The sequence below is a fragment of the Hevea brasiliensis genome, chromosome 14 (genome assembly GCF_030052815.1).
Source record: "Hevea brasiliensis isolate MT/VB/25A 57/8 chromosome 14, ASM3005281v1, whole genome shotgun sequence".
NCBI lineage: Eukaryota > Viridiplantae > Streptophyta > Magnoliopsida > Malpighiales > Euphorbiaceae > Hevea > Hevea brasiliensis.
This window is the reverse complement of record NC_079506.1, coordinates 20,582,393-20,610,365: the sequence shown is the minus strand read 5'-3', so window position 1 is coordinate 20,610,365 and position 27,973 is coordinate 20,582,393. Positions and strand designations below refer to the sequence as shown.

The following is a 27,973-nucleotide window of genomic DNA, read 5'->3' as shown; positions in this document are numbered from 1 at the left end:
AAACATATTTAAAACTAACTTATTTTTTTTAAAAGATAAAATAATAGAATTTGAACGAATTTAATTTATTGAGAATATTTGCATTTATCATTAATTTATTTCAATTTTTAAACATCTTCACCTTTTTATATTTTTAAAACTTATTATTATATATTTTTTTATTATATTACATTCAAGTTTATAATTAAGCTAATATTATATGCTAATAATATGACAAATAGTTTTCAGAAAAATATGATCGAGTAAAAAATAATATTTCTTAAATTGATAATATTTGTATCTATATAATTAATTAAAATGACATTAAAATTAATATTTCAATTTAAATAATTAAACGTAATATTTGTGATACTATAATAACACTATATTGTATATATATAAATTTTAATAGAAAAATATGTAAAAAAATTAAATCACGAGTCCAAAAAGCTAATAATATTCAAATGTATACAAGTTCCAAGTAGGTTGATCCATTCAAATATGCATGGAATAATTACGTAATAAACTAGTACAGTCCAATAAATTTTGAAAGCACAAATAATTTACAATATTTCAAAAAATGAGGATTTTTCTTTTGTATTCGACTCTAATTGCAACTGGACTCGAGATCTGATAGTCCTAAAGATGAGTATAAAATCACTAAACTAAAATTCATTAGTAAAATATGAAGTAATTACATTTATATGTGCTCCAGCCAAAGAAAATACGTTAGGAATCTAATATAAAAATTTACGTAGCGTCGTTGATCTCCTAAATCCTTAGGTTATCTCCAAAAGCAAGATGCACTGCTACCAACTTTATTTGATTTCAAATCTTTGCATTTCTTGTTCTCAAACAACCTGAGATCTGTAATGCGTGAGCATTGTAGGGAAGAACATTTGTCGAACTCCTTCTGCCTTTATGATAGGGAAAATGATTCTTAATGCAACCTAAAGAAAGAAAAGAATATGATAGAAATTAGAACTTTAAGTATATATTAATGGAAGTCATTTTAAATATAGGAAATCATCGAAAGTACTATTGGCAATACACACCGAGATCATTCTAGCTCCAATCCACATGCGTGCTCCAATCCACATGCGTGGAATTGAAGGAAATGGAACTATTAAGCGGCTGATGCCATAGATAGCCACCGCAAAGAAATGGAGAACCAATTTCAATGGACGAGGATTTAGACCAGAGAGTAAAGCAATAGGTCCATTCGAAAATACACCACCAAGAGTCAAATAGTCAAAACATGCTTCACGCATTTCATTTCTTGCAGGATCAGTTGATGCACTAAAAACCTTGTACAAGGCTCCAGCCAAAGTATTTATGGTAGATGCCACAGGCTGAATGGAAGTGGATATGAAGGGTTAGCACCAATTTTAATCTCACCGTTGTGGCCAAGAGTACTACCCTATTGTTTATCCAAACTAGATCCTAAATAATTTAAGTCTAGAAATTATAAAAACAATGCTCATATGTAACTTGTGAAAAATCATTTAATCACCTTGCGTAGAGTGTAGAAAGACTCAAGATACTTGCAAAGGGAATATACATTGCTTAGATCATGGAAAGGCCTCAGAAGATTCCTCAATACAACAATATCAGATAGCGCAACTGTCATTCCTCCTCCTGTTAAAGGGTGTCTCATGTTAAATGCATCCCCTAACAGAAGAGCACCAGGAGTGGGATAAGGAGCAGCAGGCATGCTTCTATTAGGCATTGTTCTTATGTTTCCTTTGTTAATTGCAAAATCAAATGCATCACGTAGCTCTTGGGGAGTCTGAAACACATATAAAAGCTCTTGATTATCCTAAAGATTAAAAGATAAATGACTTGTCAAATGCACGTCAAATTTCATATTAAAAAGTTGAAAGCATCATAAATCGAGTTATTTTTATGAGCTCCTTAGCACTATTATCTATACGTATCAATGCCAAAATGAAAAAAAAATGCATTAGCATGCCTAGAGAACTTTGAATACCTGGGGAGCCACCACAGTTTTCAAATAGTTGGCCATTTCGCCATTTGAAACGGAAGGTAGTTTTTGGCCAGGTATGTCAACCAAGCATCGAATTTCAGAGCTACTAATACGATAGAACAAGATTGGTGAAGGGTCTGCCAGAATAACATGTCCGTGATTTGGGTATGGAAGTTCACAATTCTCTAGGATCAATGCCACAAAACAAGAGGGGATATCAACCTGTATAAACACAAAGTTTCCAAATTTCACTTAAAACTCATGAAATAGAAAACACCTACACATTTAGGAATCTATCAACGAAGTTCAGAAAGAAGTTTTTGTTTCCTAGTTGAAACATAATCTTTACCTTAGGATTGCAGAGAGAGCGTCGCAAATTTGAGAAGCATCCATCGCATACTATTGTGAGTGGAGCATAAGTAGTAAGTTCTTGACCAATTTTAGTTTTGTACTGCACACCCTTGACTGTCCCCTCCACTTCAAGTAGGGATGTTACTGTCCCTTCCTCCAGTCTTACACTACAGTGAAAATAAGGGAACATATATGAGCTGTTGAAAGTAATAAAGTGATGTTCTTAATTATGCAGCATGAATTCAATTATTTGGAACATGAAAGGCATGGCAAAGTGAAGGAAGTAACTGGGGGAGAAAGAAGATTATTACTTAGGTAAAGATGCAGCTTTTTCACGCATTCTTTGAATGAAACGTCCGTTGTGAAAACTTCTTCCAGCCACATCTTGATCGAAGTTTTGCAAGGGGTATGATAGTTTAGTACTTTTCCCATTTTTGTAAAGAGCATATCCAAATACCTGTTGAGCATCGATTTCTTCTACACAATCTGCAACAAGCATGCATGTTAAGAATTAGAGCAAAAGGTTGAATGACAGATGACCAAGACGGAAAGATTGATGGAATTCACACTGATTCAACAATCCATAAAAGATTATAATAATAATAATAATATCGTACTCACCTTCAAGGCCCAACTCAATTAATTTTAGGTAACCCCCAGGTTGCAGAAGTTCTCCAACAATTCTGTCAGGCAGAGTGAGGTCTCTTTCAATCACATGCACTCTCCGTCCATCCTGCAAATTGAAGGAAGGAAAAGAGATTATTATTATTATTATTATTATTATTTCCTGTAAACTTGGTTTAAATGTTAATATCTGCCTGATGGGTCGCTAATTTTGTGAATTTTTATCCTGTTATACATTGCCATCTAAAGTAGGGAGAGAAGATTAGATTCACCTTGCCAAGAGTGTAAGCAAGAGCTGACCCAGCAACACCTGCTCCAACTATAATAATATCAGTATTCGTGGCATTCTCCGACTGGCATAACACTTGTTCTGAGCTCTTCACAACTTCATCTCTGACATTTTCCCTTGATTCCTTAGTTTTCTTCATTCCTGTCGACCTATGCCACAGTACAAACCCCAAAATAAGAGCTAGAATTCCTCCAATTATATATTGATATTCCATTGCCAAGGATTGAGCAAAACCAATGTTGAAGCGTAAAAAGAAAGGGACTTTTTCTCTGTTTTACGGGTGGTGAGTGCTTGAGTTTTGAACTTGCAGGCTGTGCTGTACATGAAGCAAATGTTGGTGCCCCTTATAGGTTCAGTTGGTCAAAAGATTGCACAAAAAATAAAAAAACTCTCCAAAAGTAGGACTAATTAAATTGGCGAAGTGGTCAAACATAGCTTGTAAAATTTGGGAGTTGAACAGATGAATACAAATTTTCAAGTAACGTTAAAAGTGTTGTCAAGATCAAGAAAAATATGAGGAGCAAATAAGAGAAGATTATTAATGTACTCCCTTGTTGGACTTGACTCTCCAATCTATATATGGAATCTGTCCACATCTCTTTGGATTTAATAAACTATTGAGTTGGAGATATAGGATGATGAAAATGGAAGGCCGGTCAATTTTCAAGAGTGTTTCTCTGTCCAAATCTACTTAGCTGACAATAGGTTGTTTGAATAATTCATGGTTAAATCCATAAATAAAAATGAAATGCAATTCTTGAAAAAGGATTTCCTTTTCTTGTTGGATACAAATGGGATCCGAGTTTTAATAGTAAGTTGTACAAGTAAATTATATTTAGCTATTTCAAAAATAAAATTGAAAAAGAAAAATCATCCTGTGTTTGCACTTCTATTTCCATTCAAAGGTTAATCAGGCATGCTTGCACGAAATTATTTTTGCATCCCTGCATGCACTTCTTAAAATTGTGCAACTGTGATGTGCAAGAATATGGAACTCAGCTGGGTGTGCAGTGAGGGAAATGTGAACGTTGCGACTAACATATCTACACTTTGAGAAACTCTTACCAATACCTAATCTATCATGAAATTATGACACAATATGTATATTTAATGATGAAATCAACATGAATCAATGTCCTAGAAAAGTTAGCTGAGTTAGGACTCACGCTTGTACTCTCATATAATAATCAATTAACATGTAGTTTGAACTTATTAAATCAATCAATGGAGTATGACTAATGTAGTTGAAGCAAAGCACTGGTTTTTCCATTTGTCTTTCAACTTTCAATTGAAGAGTCTAATATAGGACTAGCAGAAATATATCATAAAGTTGATATGCTTTGTCTAATTGTATCGTAAAATTAACATCATTTTGTACAAAGCAATAAATAACATCAAGACAATGTATTTAGATGTCATGACAGCATATAACGACATTATGCATAATAATGTTGTAAATTAGTATGAAAGTATTGTTAAAAACTTTAGGTTGTGGGGTTTACGTATCACTTTATGCTTACGGATAATTCTTATTAATAATTTGTTTTTAAATTTTCAACCTGTTAAAGCCTAAATTTATTGTAGAGAATGGTGGCTGGGAAGGATGTTTCGAAGTCTACAGGAGATGGGGGAGGAATTATTGGTTCTAGCTGGCATAGAATCTCTATGAACGGCGAGGGGAAAAAATGGCAGCGGTGACTAACAGTGTAGCGAGATTCCCGGTAGGAACTTAGCGCATCCTATCAGGATGCATCGAACTTCTAACCGAACACCCTATTTTGTTTGAGCATCCTATATTTCATCCGAACTTCTTGCTCATTGTCTTATCTGAATGTAGTTCCAGACCGAGCACCTTGTGTTCTAATCGAACATTTCATGTCCTGACCGAACACCTCATGTTTTATATGAACATATTATGTCCTAACCGAGCACCTCATGTTCTAATCTAATCCGGATTTTAAGATCTCGATTACTTTCCATTTGGATCGGATTTTTATCCATACTATATCAATATACAAAATCTCTTTGTATTTGTTATGTTGTTAATCATTCCTCTTCTTGCAGGGAATTTGCAATTGGACACACTGCAGCCTACATTATCAAACAACCTTCAAACTCCTGACTTTTTTTTTTTTTCAATTTTCTGTTTTGCAATAGGGAAGGCATACACACATTGTCTGCAACTGATTTGGGATACTGAGGGAACACGCGCTATCCGCAACAATGTGGGATCCCGAAGTAACAGCCCTCCACTAGCACCAACAAACCACAGAGACTTTTATCAAACTAGAGCATTGGGGAAAAAAGTTTGCAAAACTACCATGGAGAGAAAGATGCTTTTTAAAGCAGGGTTTTCAACCCATTGTTCGCCATTCAAAGTGGGGAACAATGGGTTACAAAATCTTCACCAACATGACTGGCGAAAAACAATATGTCTTCCTCATGCAATTTTTTTATTTTATTTTGCATTTGTTGTTTTTTTATGTAAAATTCATTAAAAATATTTCTACAAATTAGAAAATTATGAAAAAATACTTTCAACTCTTTAAAATATTCTTAATTTTTCTTTCATGGGAGTTTTTATTTTTAATGCAGGAATAAACTGAGCATTAAAAAAGATTTTTTTTTATTGTGTATTACTTTTAAAATCATGAAAAAATAATTTTATAGATCATAAAATTATAAAAAATTTATTTTTGATTTTTCCAATAATATTTTTATTTTTTTCATATCAAATTTTTTTTGCATGAAAAACAATAATATTTTTTATGCTCAAATTATTCATGCTTCACAAATAAATAAAAAGAATTACGTTAGAAAAATAAAAATATTATGAGAAACTCAAAAATAATTTTTTTTTTAATAATTTTTGGATGCCTTTAGAAGTAAAATACAATAAAATCACATTTTTTAATGCCCAATTTATTTCCGCAATACAAATAAAATTTTCAAGTTAGAAAAATAAGAATATTGTAAGGAGTCCAAAAATATTTTTTCCATAATTTTTTTTTTTGGACAAATGTCTTTGTTAATTTTCATATGAAAATAACAATAAATGAAAAATTAAAAAAAAATTGCATGAATCAATGGGTTGAAAACCTGAACTTTGAAAATATGCTTTTTGGTTCGTCCTGGTATTGTAAAATTTCTTACCTAATTGACTGATTTGAAAAATTTCTCCATTCTTTTTGACAACTTTACAATGAATATAGACATAGGATAGAAGCACACATTATTTGACAAAATCATAGTAATTTAATCAAAGCCTGCTAAGATTTATATCACACATACATGCTGTCAACAACCATCCATGTGGGATCTCGAATGACCAACTCCTGACTTATTTTTTATCAAGAAATCTTGAGCAATGTAACATATTGCATTTGCAGCAAACTAAAAAATGCTAAAACCCCATAAAAGCTTATCAAGCAAAGACAAATCCATGAATATGACACAATTGATAGAACAATACCCAAAAGAGGGAAAAAAAAATATAAACAAAAACAAGATCCTATCATTTTGTCTTTGTCACTGTACCATGACCAAGCATTTTGTCGTTGTCACGGTACGATATGCCGTTCATGGAGGGCAATATCAATTAAAGTGAACTGACGTTGATTTGTAAATGACAAGTCGTTTGATGATTGGGCAAGTGGAATTTTTGAGTCCGGTGTTCATACTTTTATACGACAACTCGTTTTGACTGGATTTGTTGACAATTTAAAGTACTTGATTTTGTTTTCTACTTGCCACATGTCGATGTATCGAAATGCTTAAATTATCAAATTTTATGAAAGATGGGATACTTATTATTTTTTTCTAATCATTAGTCTATGGAATAAGATTTATCACAATAAATTAAAATTTAAATCAAAGCAAATCTGAGTTATTAATAATTCCATTTGCTTTTATTATTTGAATTTTATATGCATGTGATGTAGTTTAAATTTTATAAATTAGGTAGATTTGAATTACATGATTTTACACGCACATGATTCATGTGCATTGAGTGATAAGTTTTAGCATATATGGTGCATCAACTAAGTCCATCGTCTACTATGTCGCGAATTATAAAAATTAGCATATCTCATACCCATACTTGTTGTATGTGCCATGGTGAAACACGGATCAAGGAACACTGTCTTATGGAAACACAAACCAACACAATACATGGTGACATTCCAAATTTTGGAAACAATAGAGGAGCACGCACAAATAATTAAAAATATTTCAAGAAAAGTGTGGTTAAATTACATGTGAAACTTTCGTTTCTAACCAAAGATAATTTGTTAGGAATCTAAAATAAAATTTACACTGCTTAGCTCATCTCCTAAATCGTTAACTTATCTAAAGAAAAAATGAACTGCCACCAACTTTCACCGATTTTAAATCTTTGCATTTCCTATTCTCAAACAACTTGAGATCTTCAATGTGTTAGGGTTATAGGGAAGAACATTTGTCGAACTCCTTCTGCCTTTATGATGGGAAAAATGATTCTTGATGCAACCTGAAAACAAGTAAAAGAAATGTGATAGAGATTAGAACTTTGAAGTCATTTAAAATATAATTATGAAGTCATTGAAATTATTGTTAGCTATACGCACCGAGATCATTCTAGCCCCAATCAAAAAGCGTGGAATTGATGGAAATGGAACTATTAAGCGGCCAACACCAAAGATAGCCACAGCAAAAAAATGGAGAACCAAATTCAACGGACGAGGATTTAGTCCAGAGAGTAAAGCGATAGGTCCATTTGAAAATACACCTCCAAGGCTCAAATAGTCAAAACATGCTTGACGCATTTCATTCCTTGCAGGATCAGTTGATGCACTGAATACTTTGTATAAGGCTCCAGCCAGAGTATTTATAGTAGATGCCACAGGCTGAAATGAAATGGATATATAGGGTTAGCACCAATTTTAGTTTCATTGTTGTGGCAAGTATACCACCATATTGTTTATCCAAACTAGATTCTAAAGAATTTAAATCTAGAAATTATAAATTTAGTTCTCATATGCAACTAAGTGAAAATCATTTACTCACTTTGCGTAGTGTGTAGAAGGATTCAAGATACTTGCAAAGGGAAAATGCATCGCTCAGATCATGCAAAGGCCTTAGAAGATTCCTTAATACGACTATATCAGATAGGGCAACAGTCATTCCTCCTCCTGTTAAAGGATGTCTCATGTTAAATGCATCCCCTAACAAAAGAGCACCTGGAGTGGGATGAGGAGCAGCAGGCATGCTTCTATTAGGCATCGTTCTTATGTTTTCTTTGTTAATTGCAAAAACAAATGCATCACGTAGCTCTTGGGGAATCTGAAACATATATAAAAGTTCTTAGATTAGTCTAAAGATTCAAAGATAAATGACGGTCCAATGCTTATTAAATCGAGTCATTTCTATAATCCCCCTTAGCACTACAAACTACAAGTATCAAAGCCAAAATGCGAAAAAGAAAAATTAAAAAAATATATATAAATGAATAAATAAAATAAAATAAAAATAAAAATTAGCATGCCCAGAAAACTAAGAATACCTGGGGAGCCACCACAGTTTTCAAGTATTTGGCCATTTCACCATTTGAAATGGATGGTAGATTTAGGCCAGGTATGTCAACCAAGCATCGAATTTCAGAGCTAATAATACGATAGAACAAGATTGGTGAAGGGTCTGCCAGAATAACATGTCCGTGATTTGGGTATGGAAGCTCGCAATTCTCTAAGATCAATGCCACAAAACAGGAGGGGATATCAACCTGTAAAAACCCAAAGTTTCCAAACTTCACTTCAAACTCATGAAAAAGAAAACAGCTACCCAATTTCGTATCTATCAGTGACGTTCATAGAGAAGCCAATTGGATTCATAGAAGTTTTCATTTCCAGGTTGAAACATAATCATTACCTTAGGATTACAGAGAGACCGTCGCAAATTTGAAAAACAACCATCGCATACTATTGTAAGTGGAGCACAAGCGGTAAGTTGTTGACCAATTTTAGTTTTGTATTGCACGCCCTTGATTGTCCCCTTTACTTCTAGTAGGGATGTTACTGTCCCTTCCTCCAGTCTTACACTACAAAGAAAATCAGGGAACATATTAACTATTAAAAGCAATAAAATGATGCTATTAATTATGCAGCACGAATTAAAAGATTTTGAACATGAAAGGCATGGCAAAGTGAAAGAAGTAAACTTCGGGGTAAATGAAGATTATTACTTGGGTAAAGTTGCAGCTTTTTCACGCATTTTTTGAATGAAACGTCCATTGTGAAAACTTCTTCCAGCCACATCTGGATCTGATCTTTGCAAGGGATATGATAGTTTAGTACTTCTCCCATTTTTGTAAAGAGCATATCCAAATACATGTTGAGCATCAATTTCTTCTACACAATCTGCAACCAAGCATACATGTTAAGAATTAGAGAAAAAGTTCAACAATAGTAGACTCAGACAGAAGGACTGATGGAATTCATACAGATTCAACAATCCATAAAAGATTATAGAAATTTCTTATTCACCTTCGAGGCCCAACTCAATTAATTTCAGGTAACCCCCAGGTTGCAGAAGTTCTCCAACAATTCTGTCAGGCAGAGTCAGGTCCCTTTCAATCGCATGCACTCTCCGTCCATCCTGCAATTGAAGGAAGGAAAAGAGGTTAAACTGCCCGATGGGGTAGCTAGTTTTATGAGCATTCGTCTTATATATTGCCATCTAAAGTAGAGGGAGAAGATTAGATTCACCTTGCCAAGAGTGTAAGCAAGAGCAGACCCAGCAACACCTGCTCCAACTATAATAATATCAGCATTAGTGGCATTTTCCGACTGGCATAACACTTGTTCTGAGCTCTTCACAACTTCATCCCTCATATTTTCCTTTGCTTCTTTAGTTTTCTTCATTCCTCTTGATCTATTCAACAGTACAAACCCCAAAACAGAAGCTAGAATTCCTCCTATTACATATTGATATTCCATTGCCAAGGATTGAGCAAAACCAACGTTGAAATGTAAAAAGAAGGGGACTTTTTCTCTGTTTTAGTGGTGATGAGTACTGGAGTCTTCAACTTGCAGGCTAGGTTGTACATGAAGCCATTGTTGGCGCCTCTTATAGGTTCAGTTGGTCAAAAGATTGTACACAAAATAACTCTCCAAAAGTAGGACTAATTAAATCGGTCAAGTGGTCAAATATAGCTTGTAAAATTTGGGAGTTGAACAGATGAATAGAAATTTTCTGGTAAGGTCAAAAGTGTTGTCAAGATCAAGAAAAATAAGTGAAGATTATTAAACTACTTCTTTGTTGGACTCTAGCAGAAGAAGTGTACTAAACTATTGACTATTTGACTTGGAGTTTGATGCACACATTTTGCATAGTCATTTAGGTCTAATTTCATAATCATTTTATTTGGTTATTAGTCATTTTTAGCTAATTTCATTAGTTAATTAGTTAGTTTTTCATATTTGTCGATTTTGGATTAATTTGTAATTTTTACTTTGTTTTGTAGGAAAAATGGTGTTTTTGAAGGACCGAAGAGAATTTTTGCCATTGAGGAGTGTCTTCTACAGCCAAAGATGTCAAAAACAAGTTTTCAAGCTGAAATATGCATTGACCAAATTGTGCATAACTTGCCGCATAAGCTATGCAGATCTGCATAAGGAGAAAAATCACTGTTCCAGAACCAACCGAAATGTGCATAAGGAGACTGCATAGCCTATGCACATTCTCGCCTCCCTTATGCACATTCACGAAATTGTGCATAACCTATGCACCAAGTCATGCAAATCGCATAACTAACCTGAACCAGTAAAATCGCATAAGGGATCGCATAACTTATGCGATCCACTTATGCGATCCCTTGAAGAGTTCATTAATGAGCTGGCAGGAGATTCCCTCAAATAATTCCTCCTAGAACATACTATTTTAGGGCTCCATGTCAGAAAAATGCTATATATAGTCTCATTTTCCCATTTAAAAGGGAGGAAAGGAGCAAAGAAGAAGAGGAGGAGGCTGAGCAGAATTTGAGGAGTCATTTTCACCTTCCACACCATTTTCAACTAAGATTTGCAGATTTCTTTCTTTCTTTACACTTTTCTACATTTCTAGTGTTTAATTCCTTACTTCTTAGCTTAGATTAAAGCTTTATTTCCATTTAAACTCATCATATCTTGTAAGCATTATGGATAGTGAGTAGTTTACTTTTGATTCTGGAGTAAGGGTTGTAATATTTGAGATATTTTGTGGATTTTGATTGGGTAATCCATATTTTGTGGTCTTAATGAGTTTTATTCATTTCTTGTATGCTTAATGACATGCTTAATGTAGGATCCCATTGAGTAATGTTCTTAATCCATGGTTGAAGCACCGAAAGGAGAAGGCCTTGTGATAGATAATCAGGAAATTGGACTTAATTAACTTAGACCTAGAAATAGGCTAAGGATTAAGAGGATTCACAGATTAATTAAGGAACTTAATGGGTCTTAATTAATTCTAACTCCACGAAAGTAGGATTAGTTTGATTAAGGCACTCTTTGTCTCACTCGAAAGGGAATTCAAAGGATTTAAGAATTAATCTCCTTAAAACTCATAAGTTTCATAAGATTGGACAACCAATTTAAAATCCCAAAATAGCTCGAATATGAAATCCCAAACTCCGGAATCACCTTTTTACCATTGTTAATTTCTAATCAAATTTAATCATTTGCTATTTTAAATATTGCCATATTTGAACTTGCTTATTTCTATTTGATGCAATTTTAGTTTAATTAATACATTGTTGAATAGAATATTAAATTTGCACATTTAGATTTCATACTCCATTACCCATTAATTCATTATTTTAATTTCATAAATACTTCAATTTAGTCAACTTTTATATCGAAAATTCAATCATTAACACAACTCCTCGTGGGATCGATATTTTTCTATACTACTTGTACGACCCGTGCACTTGCGGTTGGGACGCATCAAGTTTTTAGCGCCGTTGCCGGGGAGTTGTTTGTTTAAGATTGAATTCTTGATTATTTTAGTTGTTTTTAGTTTTATCTTTGTTATCTTTTCATTTTGTATTTGTTTGTTCTTTTTCAGGTACTTTTAATCTTTTATGAGAAGAGCTAGAAGCTCAAGTGATACATCCCGAAATTGAGAAATTTTGTAAAGCCAACAAGAAAGAGACCAGAAAAAGGAAAGAAGCTTTGAGAGAAACCGAAATTGAAGCAGATATGGCTGATGAAAGAATTAGAATTGGTGTTGGTAATGCTGGAAATGGTCAAAACAATGAAAATGAAGCCCAAGGGGAAGAAGTTGTTAATGCAAACGTGCCTAGGGGAAGTATGATGGATCATGCTTTTCCACGTTTTGATGATTTGAGAGAGAGCATAGCAAGACCAAGGATTGATGCAAACAGTTACAAGATGGATTTTGGAGTTCTTCAAATGATTCAAAACTCTCAATTTGGAGGACATCCTTCTGAAAATCCACACACACATTTGAAGAAATTTGCTATGATTTGCGACATGCAAAAACAACCTGGAGTGTCTGATGATGCAGCAAGATTGAAGCTATTCCCATTCTCTTTGAAAGATAGAGCATTGGATTGGCTTGATTCTTTACCTCACAACTCCATTACAAATTGGGAGCAACTCACTGATGCATTTCTTGCACAATATTTTCCACCTGGAAAAACTCAAGAATTGAGGAATCAAATGACAGCTTTCAGACCAAGAGAAGATGAAACTCTTTATGAGTCATGGATGAGATGGAAAGAATTGGAAAGATTATGCCCACATCATGCCATTCCAAAATGGATGATAAATCAAAATTTTTACACAAATGTCACTCCTGCAATCAGAGGAATTATTGATGCTCAAACAGGAGGAGAATTTATTATAAAGCATGAAGATGAAGCTTATGAGCTATTGGAGAAAATTGCAAAGAATACTCATCTTTGGAGTAGTCCAAGAGGACCAGCTCCAACTCAAAAAAGGCAAGCTGCTGGAATGTATGATCTTGATCCATTCAACATGATTAATGCAAAGTTTGATGCACTTACAAATGTCCTTGCTAAGAAGATGGAAGATTTGAGTATGTTGGTTAGTTCATCATCATCAGCTGGAAGTTCACAACAAGTGGCTTATGCAGAGGAAACAACCAGCTGTGGAGTAGATTATGGAGAACAAGCAGCATATGTTGGTAATTATGGAAATAAGTAAATGGGGAATCCTTATTCTCAAACTTACAATCCAAATTGGAGGAATCATCCCAACTTTTCATGGGGAAATCAGCAAAATCAAGTTCAAAATCAGAATTTTCAACCACAACAGCAGAGTCAAGTTCCATATCAGCAAAATAGGCAACCATTGCCTAATTTTCAATAGAAAATATGAACCCTCCACCAAAACAAAGAAGAACGAAATTCCATCATCAAGCTTTATTGCAACAGATTCTTGCCAACCAATATAACCATGATGAGGAGTTGAGAGTGGTGAAAGCAAGGCCGGAGCAGATGCAAACACACAAATGTATCGGAAAACCAGATTGCACAACAAGCATCTTCCTCAAGTGCCAAATCTTTTGGAAAGCTTCCAAGTCAACCAGAAAATCCAAGAGAGCAGTGTCAAGCTATTACTTTAAGAAGTGGAAAAGTTATAAATGATGAGAAGAGTGAAAACAGTGAGAAGAGAGAAAATGAAAAAGGGACTGATGAGAGTGAAAAACAAGAGAGTGCAGAAAAATGTAAAGAGGAATTTGAAGAAAAAGAAGAGAAGTATATACCTCCTGAGCCCTACAAGCCACAACTTTCCTTTCCACAAAGATTTCACAAAGCCAAGCTTGATAGGCAATTTGGGAAGTTCTTAGAGGTTTTGAAGAAACTTTACATAAATGTGCCTTTTGTTGATGCTCTTTCACAAATGCCCTCTTATGTAAAATTCTTGAAAGAAATTCTCTCAAACAAGAGGAAACTTGAAGATGATGAAACTGTAGCTTTGACAGAAGAATGTAGTGCTATCCTCCAAAGGAAACTTCCTCCAAAGCTAAAGGATCCAGGGAGTTTTTCAATTCCATGCCACATTGGAGAGTCTTGTTCTACAAAAGCTTTATGTGATTTAGGGGCTAGTGTAAGCCTTATGCCCCTTTCCATCTATGAGAAGCTCAACATGGGAGATCTAAAGCCAACCCACATTTCTCTTCAGTTAGCTGACAGAACAATCAAGTATCCTGAAGGAATTTTGGAGAATGTGCCCCTGAAGGTTGGAAAGTTCTATATACCTGTTAACTTTGTCATCTTGGACATGGAGGAAGATTCTAATATTCCAATTATCTTGGGGAGACCCTTTCTAGCTACAGCAGGAGCATTGATTGATGTGAAAGGAGAAAAGCTTACTCTTAGAGTTGGTGAAGAGCAATTAATTTTCAATATTAATAACTCTATGAAGAAGCATCATTCTGAAGCTGATACTTGCTTGAGAGTTGATATCATTGATGAGCTGGTTGAAGAACACTTCAGGAAGAAATATCCAGAAGATCCACTTGAAAATTGTTTGGTTCATGGAGGAGGCATAGATTATGACAACCCTCATGTAGCTGCATATGCTCAACACTTAGAGGGAAGCCCACAATTCATTTCTGCTCCAGTTTTTCAACTTACACAAAAGGAAAAAGCTGAATTTAAGCAATCATCATTCAAGGAAGAAGATGCACCTAAGGTAGAACTTAAGCAACTTCCTTCTCAGCTCAGGTATGAATTTCTTGGCACTAATAACACTTATCCAGTAATTGTAAATGCAAATTTGAGTACCTTAGAAGCTGATAAGTTATTAAGAGTGTTGAGAAAATTTAGGAAAGTTTTGGGATACACCATAGATGACATTAAGGGAATAAGCCCACACTTTTGCATGCATAGAATCATTTTGGAAGAAAATTGTAAGCCATCTATTGAACATCAGAGGAGGTTGAACCCAAATATGAAAGAAGTTGTTAAAAAGGAAATTTTGAAGTTGCTTGATGCAGGGATCATATATCCCATCTCAGACAGTACTTGGGTGAGCCCAGTACATGTTGTCCCAAAAAAGGGTGGAATGACAGTTGTCAAAAATGAAAATAATGAATTAATTCCCACCAGAACAGTGACTAGTTGGCGAATGTGCATAGATTACAGAAAATTAAATGTTGCCACTAGAAAAGATCACTTTCCACTTCCCTTCATTGATCAAATGTTGGAAAGACTAGCTAGGCATTCTTACTTTTGCTATTTAGATGGATATTCAGGTTTTTTTCAAATCCCTATCCATCCAAATGATCAAGAGAAAACCACTTTTACTTGTCCATATGGAACCTTTGCTTATAGAAGGATGCCATTTGGGTTGTGTAATGCACCAGCCACTTTTCAAAGGTGCATGATGGCAATCTTCTCAGATTTCATTGAAGACATAATGGAGGTTTTTATGGACGATTTTTCTGTTTATGGATCTTCATTTGATATATGCTTGGCTAACCTTTCTAAAATTTTGCAGCGATGTGCAGATACTGACCTTGTGTTAAATTGGGAAAAGTGTCATTTTATGGTCCAGGAAGGGATAGTGCTTGGACATTTGGTGTCTAACAGAGGAATAGAGGTTGATAAAGCTAAAGTTGAAGTGATAAAGAAGATGGCTCCTCCTACCAATATCAAGGGAATTCAAAGTTTCCTAGGACACGCCGGGTTCTACAGACGCTTTATTAAGGATTTTTCTGAAATAGCTAAACCTTTGTCTAATTTGTTAAGTAATGATACACCATTTGTATTTGACCAAGAGTGTTTGGATGCCTTTTGCAGGTTGAAGCAAGCTCTTATCACTGCACCAATCATGCAACCACCTGATTGGAGCCTACCTTTTGAAATTATGTGTGATGCTAGCAACTATGCAATTGGGGCTGTTCTTGGTCAAAGAAAGGACAAAAAGGCTTATGCTATTTATTATGCTAGTAGAACACTGGATGAGGCTCAAACAAATTATGCAACAACTGAAAAGGAATTTTTGGCAATTGTCTTTGCATTGGAAAAGTTCAGACCTTACATTATTGACTCAAAGGTGGTTATATTTTCAAATCATGCAGCCATCAGGTATTTGCTCCGTAAAAAGGAGGCTAAACCTAGGCTCATTAGGTGGATTCTGATGCTACAAGAATTTGATTTGGAGATTAGAGATAAGAAAGGAGCTGAAAATGTAGTTGCTGACAATCTTAGTAGGTTGAAATTGGATGGTGAAGAATTGGATGAAATCCCTATTGATGAGTTTTTCTTGGATGAACAACTTTTCTCTCTTGTTGCTAAACTACCTTGGTATGCAGACTTTGTGAATTATCTATCTTGTGGAGTTTTACCTCTAGGTATGACATGGCAACAAAAGAAAAAGTTTCTGCATGAGGTGAAGTTTTATAGATGGGATGATCCTTTACTCTTTAGGAGATGTTGTGATGGTTTAATTAGAAGATGTATTCCTGAAGAGGAGGTACAAAGTATTTTGCATCATTGCCATGCTTCTGATTATGGAGGTCATTTTGGAATCTCTAAGACAGCTAGTAAAATTCTGCAAGCTAGTTTCTTTTGGCCAAATCTTTTTAAGGATGTGAGGAAATTTGTGTTGAATTGTGATAAATGTCAAAGGAGCGGAAATTTGTCAAAAAGAGATCAAATGCCCCTAAATAATATTCTTGAAGTGGAATTATTTGATGTTTGGGGAATAGATTTTATGGGGCCATTCCCTCCTTCATATGGTAATAGATACATCTTAGTTGGGGTTGACTATGTGTCAAAGTGGGTGGAAGCTATTGCAACTCCAACTAATGATGCTAGAGTGGTAGTGAAATTTTTGAAGAAATTTGTCTTGAGCAGATTTGGAGCTCCTAGGGCTATAATTAGTGATGGGGGTTCCCATTTTTGTAATAAGCAATTTGAGAGCTTAATGAGGAAGTATGGTGTAGTGCACAAGATAGCTACCCCATACCATCCTCAAACTTCAGGACAAGTTGAAATTTCTAACAGAGAGTTCAAGCATATTTTGGAGAAAACAGTGAACAATTCTCGGAAAGATTGGTCTATCAAACTAGATGATGCTTTATGGGCATATAGGACTGCCTACAAAACCCCTATAGGAACTACTCCCTTTAGGTTGGTGTATGGTAAGTCTTGTCATTTACCTGTGGAGCTAGAACATAGAGCATATTGGGCCATTCAAACATTGAATTTTGATCTTAAGCAAGCTGGTGAGAAAAGGTTGTTACAACTTAATGAGCTTGAGGAATTGAGGATGGATGCTTATGAAAGTGCCCGTATTTACAAAGAAAGAACTAAAGTTTGGCATGATAAGCATCTGAGGAAAAAGGAATTCAAAGAAGGTGATTCAGTTTTGTTGTTCAACTCAAGATTGAAATTGTTCCCTGGAAAACTCAAGTCAAGGTGGACTGGTCCATATAGAGTTTCTAAGGTTTTCCCTTATGGAGCAATAGAAATTTGGAGTAAAAATTCTGGGAATTTTAAGGTCAATGGGCATAGATTGAAGCATTACATAACTGGAGACCCAATACTAGGAGCAAGTCACAAGCTCTCCAATCCCTCACCTCTTTTCAGTAAAATTCATGAAGAGTCCAGCTAAGGACTATAAATTAGCCCTCTTGGGAGGCATCCCAAGTCCTTTTATTTTGCTTTTATTGATTTACTTTCATTTTCATTAATTTTGTTTTTATCTTAAATCTTCCCAAATTCAATTTTTGACATTGTTAAATTTTGTCTCTTGTAGATGTAATTCAATGAAGAAAGGCTGGTGAACTGTTGGGAAAGTAATTCTTAACTTGAAAAATTTTGTCCTTCAAAAGAACTGATAAGTTTTTGCTGCATAACCTGTGCAGGAGCTGCAATCTGGTTTATGCAGAGGAAATATACATTCTGCAGCAAAAAGGGTGTCTGCAGCAAATGGCTCATGTTTTTGATGAGGTTGGATGTATTTAAATGGAGGAAGGTTGGTGAACTGCTGAAAGCTGCAATCTGGTTATTGCAGAGGAAAAGTACATTCTGCAGAGCAGAAAAATAGAATCTGCAACAGATCACTTGTGTTTTTGGTGAGGTTGGGTGGGTAATTTTCTAATATTTGTGCTTATAATGATATTATGGTGGTCAGTTGGTCATTTTTGCAGTTTCGATCTCCTTTGGGGTTGTAGGATTCAAGGTAGAAATGTTGCATTTTCTTGGCAAATCTTGGAGATTTCATTTCTCATTTGTGGTTAGATGCAACTTTATGCAGATTTTTATGGAGTTTTATGTGCTAAATGTTGATTTGCAGAATTCGACTTAAAATGGCATAGTTCTCAAAGGTCTTTTATGTAGGATCAATGTCTACATGCTTGTGTGATACCTTTTTGATACACTTTGTATATATTGATGTGTTTTTAGTGAAAATTTCTTGTGGTTTATGCTTCATGGAATTATATTTCTTCATTTTAGGGTATTCTTCACACTTGCAATCCATGTTCCATTGCAATCTTAATTTTGTTGAATGGTGCATAAGCAACTGCATAGCTTATGCAATCCTGCATAACCAAAATTCTTGCCATTTTTCACCTTTATTGTAAGTGCATAAGGAGAGTGCATAGCTTATCCAACTCTGCATAACCTCATTTTGTCAAATTTCATATCTGTCAAAACTTGCATAAGGTGAGTGCATGACTTATGCACATTTGCATAACTTCAAATCCTTCATTTTCTCTCTCTGCCGAAGTTTGCATAAGGTGAGTGCATGACTTATGCACTTCTGCATAACCAAAAATCCAAAACTCCAATTCTGCCGAAGGGTGCATAAGCAGAGTGCATAACCTATGCACTTCTGCATGACCAGAAACCCAGAAAAATCAATCTTGCCGAGGGGTGCATAAGGAAGGTGCATAAGTTATGCACTTCCGCATAACCAAGAACTCCAAAAATACAAATTTGCCGATGGGTGCATAAGCAGAGTGCATAACCTATGCACTTCTGCATGACCAGAAACACAGAAAAACCAAAGTTGCCGAGACCTGCATAAGCAATGTGCATAGCCTATGCACTTCTGCATAACCAAAATTCTGAATTTCAAAACCTACCGCAGAGTGCATAAGCAGAGTGCATAGCTTATGCACATCTGCATGACCACCAACCAAAATTCCAAAAAAATTGCCGAACAGTGCATGAGCAGAGTGCATAACCTATGCACTTCTGCATGACCCGATTTTCTGAAACACCACTTCTGCCGAGAGATGCATAAGGGGAGTGCATAACTTATGCACTCCCGCATGACTTCGCTCCTCAACATTTCAAGGGTCACCGAAACATGCATAAGGACAGTGCATAACCTATGCACTTGTGCATAAGCATTTCTCTGAAGTTTAAATCATTTTGAAACATGTACAAAAGAGTGCACAGGTTATGCATACATCATTTTCCCCTTATGCAATCTCCTACAAACCCGATTCAAATTCATTTTCGGCAAACAAAATTCCCACCACCTCCACTTCCCGACTCTTCACCCCACGACCGCCCTTCAACCTCCATTCCTTCCGGCATTCTCGCTGTCTCTCTCCCATCTTCTCCACCAGCGCTCTCATCACGAAAACCCTAAATCCCCCTACATTTTCATTTCCCCCTATCTCTTCTCCATCGGCAATGGATTCCCCTCCACATTCCCGCCCCGCCTCTCCTCTCGAAGTCTCTCCATTGTCATCGATACATCCCACACCCAATCCTCCACCACAAACGACACCCCCACCACCTCCACCAACCACATACAAACGCAAAATCCGATCCAAATCCGTGCGACCCATGTCCTCTGCTCCTCCTCTGTCCAAACGCAAAGACCCACCCACCCCATTTTCTAACCACCTCCTAAAAGCCAAAAGCTCCAAGCCTCTACACCTTCTTCCAAAGAAAAGACAATTTCAAAGAACCCCATTTGTATCAAAGCTACCCTGGCCTCTCCCTGATACAATTCAAAAAGCCGCTTTCAAGAAACTCAAAGATAGAAGGGTACAACCTACTAGGTATATATCTGCTGATGCTCTACAATCTCTGGGTTTATTTGACAATGTAGTTGCATTTCTTGACGGTATGGATTGGACAGAATTTGTGCATAAGCAAGAGGTAGTTTATCCAATTCTAGTTTTGGAGTTTATTTCTTCATTCTCTGCTACCCTCAACTTGCATGATGTAGACCATAAACCAATTATGACATTTAGATGCTTGGGGCAAAATAGAGAGCTGTCATTGGACCAATTTCATAGCATTTTTGGTTTTGCAATTGATGGGTTCTTTAGAGTACCACATACTGGAGTAGAGGTAGCCAATAAGGGCATTTGGAATCCTGCCCAATTTTGGAGAATCATAACAAACCAACCTCAAACTTTCTCTGCTGGAAGATCAAAAACATCCCAAATCCTTGACCCTGCACTTAGGTTTATTCATAGGCTGATGGCTAGCACCATATTGGGCAGAGGGACTAGTTCTGGTGCTGTGGGCAAATCTGAACTATTTATGTTATGGTGTGCATTTCACAAAGTTAAGGTATCTCCTGGTTACTTCTTTTGTGAACATGTGCTGCATATTGCCACCAAATCCATTGGTGACATTGTTTTGGGTGGGCTCATTACTGTCATAGCCAAGCATTTTGGTTTTAATCCTGCAGAGCACTCAATACCAGCACTCGAGGACACTTCCTATTTTGATACTGCACACTTAACCAAAACAGGGTTCCATTTATCATATTTTGATACTGGCCACCCTGCAGCAGAAACTGAGCCTATTGCACAACCAGAAACCCAACCTTTCACACCAGTCCCACAGCACCCTACTACACCTACCCCACCCCCTCAGCCTACTCAGGACATTCCAGCTACCTCTGCTCAGCCCATTCCTCCTACAGCTGAACCTACCTCATCCACAGCACCTCCTGCATTCAACACTAAAACCTTATTCACCTACCTTGACAGGCTTAGTGATGATATCTACTTTGTGGATAGGAAGCTTGACAGTGGTCTTGATACACTCAAGGATCATCATGATCAACTATTTGACCTTGTCATGGAAACCAGGGACAAACAGAAAGAACTGAAGGAGATGGTGAAGCAACTCATGATCTTTCTGGGCATGCCACCCCCACCTCCATCACCTCCTCCAGCACCATCTTTTCGACAGCCGGCAGCAGCCACAAGCCCTTTAGCAACATCCTTAGACAAGGGCAAGACAATAGACATAGATTAGTATCTGTTTTAATTTTGTTCAATCTTGTAGGACCTTTTCTTTGTAAATATGTTCAAACATTTATAGTTTGTTTTGGATTATGTTTGATTGTTTTGAATTAGTTTGTTTTAAATTCTGTTTTTCTTGAAGTTTTATTGAATAGCTATTACATTAGTCTTCTTTGATTTTTATTGCACTTATTGCCCTTTTGTACATATCTGCCCATACTCTATATATATTTCCATACTTTTACTGCTGGTTGTACATTTCCCCTTGCCAATTCCCATGCAAAGCCTTTTGTATACACTGCACGACTATGAATTTCCTCATGCACAACTTTTGCATAGCTGTGCAACTCTTCGCTACTTCAGAATCGCATGTGTTGTATTTCCTTATGCAACTGCCCCGCATAGCCTATGCAACATATATTGCCTCTTATGCAAGACCGCATGGCTTATGCACCTTACCTATGCACATGCTCGACAAAGACTTAACTCTGAATAACTCATGCGACTTCTTATGCATCCCTTTATCTTGAATTCTCATACCTGTAACTCTTTCTTTTGCTCTTAATTTTTACAATTCTGGTCAATATTATTTGCTTTGAGTTTTGGATATCTATCGCTTGAGACATTGAGGACAATGTCTAATTTTGAGTTTGGGGGTGCACATTTTGATTTTTAGCTTTATTTTTCACATTTTGAGTATAAGAGCATCTCATCCCATTTCATTTACATATATTGTAAATATTTTACATATACATCCATACATACATATACATAACACATTTACACACACATTATACATCACTTAGAAATTATACACTTTGCACACAAATAGATTTCCTCCATTTAGTTCATGCATTACTCATTTTAGGAATCATGCACCATGCATTAAAATCTTTTGCCAAATCCCTTGAGTATTGAAAATGTGCCTATGAGAGTGATTTGACTCACCTTTTAGTTGGGTTTGTGGATTGAAAGTTCCTAAAAGGTGCAAGGTTTTGAAGTGTCTATCCCTTGCCTATATCTTCTTAGCCAAAAAGCCACCCAACTAGTCATTTAGAGATTGGAGTGTTTAGAGGGAGTTATTGGATATAAGGTAGTCAAATGACGTCTCACCAATCCTAGAACAAATTTTCTAAACCTTTCAAGGCGAAATACCAGCTTGTACTTGAAAAGAGAGATGATTAGGCATTCTTTGATTTAAACCTTCTCATTTTAAACCTTTGGCCCTTTTTCCTAATTAAAATTACCCTTGCAAACCCCTTTGAACCTTTTTATCCCTAATTTTTCTTGAAATCCTTATTACTACCTAGCCAATGAACCAAACACTCCAACCCTTTTTATGAGAATAATTATTCATAATATTAGGTACATAAAAAAAAAAAAAAAAAAAAAAAAACACAATAAAAGGGAGAAGAAATGCTTGTCACCTTGTAAAAGTGCTAGTATATGTGCTTTTCACCATTGTCATTCAAAATGAAAGAAATCCACCCAAAGTATTAAAAGAAATGAGTTTGGGGGTGGCAATTTTAGGGACAATCATCAAAAGAAAATGCAAAATACAAGTTAAAGTATCAAAATGTCCCTCCATTTTTATGTGTTTTGTAAACTATGCTAGCACTTGACAATCCTCATTGTGTATTTCTCTCTCCCATATAAAAAAAAGAGAGAAAAAGAAAAAAAAAATATAATAAAGTGTACCTTATGTTTCAAAATTGCAACATATTCTCATGCTTTGAATACTTTTTACCCATTTTTCTTCTTAGCCTTTTTTTCGAATCCCATGGCCCCATTACATCCATAAAAAGACCTTTGATCTCTTAAAAGTACTTGCTACATTAGTGGAGATAGGAGTAGGGAATTTGCCTATGGGATTGGAGAACTATTCATTCATTCATTCAATTCCATCATTCTATATAGAGACACTTTGACTATTGGTTGTTCTAGAATTCCTTTTGAGCATGACTCTCTCTTTTGATTGGTTGGTTTGGGGATTTTGAATGATAATTGACTTGATGGCTAAGCGGTGAAAGCTTGGATAAGCATTAAATTCTTTGCATTTTGAAGGATGGGTATATGGATTGCTGGTATGGCTGAAGGTGTGTTAAGTTACTTCAATTGGTAATTTTCATAACTCTTTGGATAAGGCACCCCTAAAAACTTTGCATCACATTTTAAAGTTTGCTTGAGGACAAGCAAAAGCTTGAGTTTGGGGGTATTTGATACACACATTTTGCATAGTCATTTAGGTCTAATTTCATAATCATTTTATTTGGTTATTAGTCATTTTTAGCTAATTTCATTAGTTAATTAGTTAGTTTTTCATATTTGTCGATTTTGGATTAATTTATAATTTTTACTTTGTTTTGTAGGAAAAATGGTGTTTTTGAAGGACCGAAGAGAATTTTTGCCATTGAGGAGTGTCTTCTACAGCCAAAGATGTCAAAAACAAGTTTTCAAGCTGAAATATGCATTGACCAAATTGTGCATAACTTGCCGCATAAGCTATGCAGATCTGTATAAGGAGAAAAATCACTGTTCCAGAACCAACCGAAATGTGCATAAGGAGACTGCATAGCCTATGCACATTCTCGCCTCCCTTATGCACATTCACGAAATTGTGCATAACCTATGCACCAAGTCATGCAGCTTCGCATAATCGACCTGAACCAGCTGGAAATCGCATAAGGGACTGCATAACTTATGCAGTCCACTTATGCAGTCCCTTGAAGAGTTCATTAATGAGCTGGCAGGAGATTCCCTCAAATAATTCCTCCTAGAACATACTATTTTAGGGCTCCATGTCAGAAAAATGCTATATATAGTCTCATTTTCCCATTTAAAAGGGAGGAAAGGAGCAAAGAAGAAGAGGAGGAGGCTGAGCAGAATTTGAGGAGTCATTTTCACCTTCCACACCATTTTCAACTAAGATTTGCAGATTTCTTTCTTTCTTTACACTTTTCTACATTTCTAGTGTTTAATTCCTTACTTCTTAGCTTAGATTAAAGCTTTATTTCCATTTAAACTCATCATATCTTGTAAGCATTATGGATAGTGAGTAGTTTACTTTTGATTCTGGAGTAAGGGTTGTAATATTTGAGATATTTTGTGGATTTTGATTGGGTAATCCATATTTTGTGGTCTTAATGAGTTTTATTCATTTCTTGTATGCTTAATGACATGCTTAATGTAGGATCCCATTGAGTAATGTTCTTAATCCATGGTTGAAGCACCGAAAGGAGAAGGCCTTGTGATAGATAATCAGGAAATTGGACTTAATTAACTTAGACCTAGAAATAGGCTAAGGATTAAGAGGATTCACAGATTAATTAAGGAACTTAATGGGTCTTAATTAATTCTAACTCCACGAAAGTAGGATTAGTTTGATTAAGGCACTCTTTGTCTCACTCGAAAGGGAATTCAAAGGATTTAAGAATTAATCTCCTTAAAACTCATAAGTTTCATAAGATTGGACAACCAATTTAAAATCCCAAAATAGCTCGAATATGAAATCCCAAACTCCGGAATCACCTTTTTACCATTGTTAATTTCTAATCAAATTTAATCATTTGCCATTTTAAATATTGCCATATTTGAACTTGCTTATTTCTATTTGATGCAATTTTAGTTTAATTAATACATTGTTGAATAGAATATTAAATTTGCACATTTAGATTTCATACTCCATTACCCATTAATTCATTATTTTAATTTCATAAATACTTCAATTTAGTCAACTTTTATATCGAAAATTCAATCATTAACACAACTCCTCGTGGGATCGATATTTTTCTATACTACTTGTACGACCCGTGCACTTGCGGTTGGGACGCATCAGAGTTATGGGATGATGATAATGGAAGGCCAGTCAATTTCAAGAGTGTTTCTTTGTTAATATCTGATAGCAGTATAGGAAGGAGTCCAGAAGCTATGGATCCAGGCCCAAAACAACTAAGCTAGAGCGCATTGCAGAAAAAAGGGGGAAGAGCTGAAATAAAGAGAATAAAGAGAGAGTGGAACGTTCTGGAGATATGCAGCTGGAGGTGGTTAGCAATGAAATTAAAAATCTGTAATGTACAGGAACATGAAACTCGGCTGAATGTGCCATAAGAGAAATGCTAGCGTAATACAGCCCAAAGAAACCAAGAGTTTCTTTTTTTTTTTTTTTAAATAAAGTACCCATTCCTTGCCAATCATTATGTCAATATCAACAATATTCATGGCGTGGTTTCTAAATAATAGGAAATCATTGCGATTTGAGGCCAAAATCATTTTAGATGCTGTTGAAAAAATTAGTTTGAAAAAATTATTTTGTTATTTTAGTGATCTAATAATTTGTTTTTAGATCATTTTTAATACTCTTTAACTAATATATTTAAAAAATATTTTTCTCAACAGCAGCTATGGCGGCAATGTCAGACAGGCCCTTAATGTTGTATTATGGTTGTATTGTAGACCTTGCAACAATTAATGATGTAATTAAATTTTGAATTGTGTACAAATTCCCAGTCTAGACAAACATTTTGGCATGCAAACTAATTTGGAGTTTGTAAAACTAAGGGGTGTATGGCTTGCAAACCTTATTTTGTATTCAAGTATTTGATACAATGAATGTAAATTAATGGTTTAGTGAACATTGTGAATTGAGTTGAATTTGGAGAACCAGGGCTATTGACTCGTTTTACTATCATCCGTAAGGGCATGTTTAATTAGTCTAATTATAAGGAAAGTGTTGGAAGTCTGATTGACTCTCTCCACTAAAAGAATTAAAATTTGAGTTATATTCAAATGTATACGAGTTCATAGAGGTTGACCCATTCACATAGCACAAACAATTTATAATATTTCAAAAAACGTGGATTTTCTTTTGCATTTGACTCCAACTGCAACTCGAACTCAAGAGTTCACAGTGTTAAAGATGAGTACAAAATCATTAAACTAAAACTCCTTGATAAAATATAGGGTAAATACATTTACATGTGTTCTAGCCAAAGAAAATCTGTTAGCAATCTGATATGAAATTCACATGGCTTAGTTCATCTCCTAAATCGTTAGGTTATCTCCAAAAACAAGATGCACCGCTACCAACTTTCTTTGATTTCAAATCTTTGCATTTCTTGTTCTCAAACAACTTGAGATTAGCAATGCGTGAGGATTGTGGGGAAGAACATTTGTCTTTTGCCTTTACGATAAGGAAAATGATTCCTAGCGCAACCTAAAGCGAAAAAAATTTAAGAAAAAAAAAACTATTTTAGATGTTGAAAAAAAATTTGAAAACAACTATTTTGTTATTATTGTGTTATAATGACTAAAACTTATCAAATTTAATATATTATTTTTAGTACTCTTTAACTCATATGTTTAAAAAATATATATTTCTCAACAGCGGCAATAGCAACAATGTCAAATAGACCATGCTTGTTGTGTTTTGATCGCATTATACATCTTGTAACAATTAATGATGAAATTAAATTTTGAATTGTGTACAAATTCCAAGCCTAGACAAACATTTAGGCATGTAAAACTTGTTTGGAGTTTTTAAATCTAAGTGGTGTAAGGATTTGCCAAAAATGCCATTCATTTTTCAAATTAATTATATTATATATTTTTATTGTTTAAATTAATTTTAATATTTATATAAATTTAAAATTCTTAGTCCTATTTCTACTTAATTTCAAATAAATATAAAACTTTATAAAAAGAAATTAACTAAAATAAGAAACTAATACATGGAAAATAAAAAATACAATTAATCTATAATATATACATAGATATATAAATATATGAATGAAAGGACAAATGAGGGGGCAAACTTTTAAATTGACTAAAATATCCTTATAAATTTATATTATCTACTAAAATATTAATTAATATAAATTAAAATTTTATTATGAATCCTATTTAAAAAAATACTTACATTTAATATTCATCATTATTTCATAATTTGCAAAAAAAAAAAAGAAAAAGAAAAAAAAGAAGATTCCACTTACGTTGTAGCTACATATTTGGAAAAAAGAAAAAAAATTGAATACTTTAAAGTATTCTCATATTGTTATGAAATAATAAAAAATGCATGATTAAATTTATATTTGCATTTTAATTAATAATGTACTTATAAATATATAATATAATCTATAATTTTAAAAAATAAAATACTTGTTAAATATATTAAATAAATAACATATTAAATAGGTTTTATAGTTGTTTATACTAAACAATACGACAATATAAAATTTCAGGATATTATTTTAATGAAAATGAAAATTTTATTATAGTAATGCGCTAAATTAACAAAAATGTATTTTATAAATAATTTTCTTTTGCATTAATCCAGCTATGCAATCTCATTACGTAAATTAACATTATTTTAAAATATTAAAAATAAAATAAAACATATTCAAAACTAACTTATTTTTTTTAAAAGATAAAATAATAGAATTTGAACGAATTTAATTTATTGAGAATATTTGCATTTATCATTAATTTATTTTAATTTTTAAACATCTTCA

At 34.6% G+C, this 27,973-nt stretch overlaps 2 protein-coding genes and 1 non-coding gene across 3 annotated transcripts; all 3 read right to left on the bottom strand.

The window, feature by feature from the left end:
* Positions 1–830: 830 nt before the first annotated feature.
* On the bottom strand, positions 831–3,444 carry LOC110652051 (squalene monooxygenase SE1-like). The gene is made up of 8 exons (XM_058135187.1): positions 3,214–3,444; positions 2,939–3,050; positions 2,629–2,803; positions 2,316–2,484; positions 1,970–2,188; positions 1,493–1,768; positions 1,035–1,331; positions 831–929 (listed from the first exon to the last, which is right to left on the bottom strand). Exons 1-8 carry the CDS (start codon positions 3,442–3,444, stop codon positions 831–833), a joined length of 1,578 nt encoding a protein of 525 aa, XP_057991170.1.
* A 4,212-nt stretch (positions 3,445–7,656) lies between these two features.
* Positions 7,657–10,207, bottom strand: LOC110635157 (squalene monooxygenase SE1-like). The gene is made up of 8 exons (XM_058135008.1): positions 9,971–10,207; positions 9,749–9,860; positions 9,448–9,622; positions 9,135–9,303; positions 8,770–8,988; positions 8,274–8,549; positions 7,835–8,113; positions 7,657–7,737 (listed from the first exon to the last, which is right to left on the bottom strand). The coding sequence occupies exons 1-8, from the start codon at positions 10,199–10,201 to the stop codon at positions 7,657–7,659; spliced, it is 1,542 nt and encodes a 513-aa protein (XP_057990991.1). The 5' UTR covers positions 10,202–10,207.
* Positions 10,208–12,910: 2,703 nt separating this feature from the next.
* LOC131173664 (small nucleolar RNA R71) lies at positions 12,911–13,017 on the bottom strand. The gene has a single exon (XR_009143977.1). It is a non-coding gene; the product is annotated as a small nucleolar RNA R71 (small nucleolar RNA).
* Positions 13,018–27,973: the final 14,956 nt, after the last annotated feature.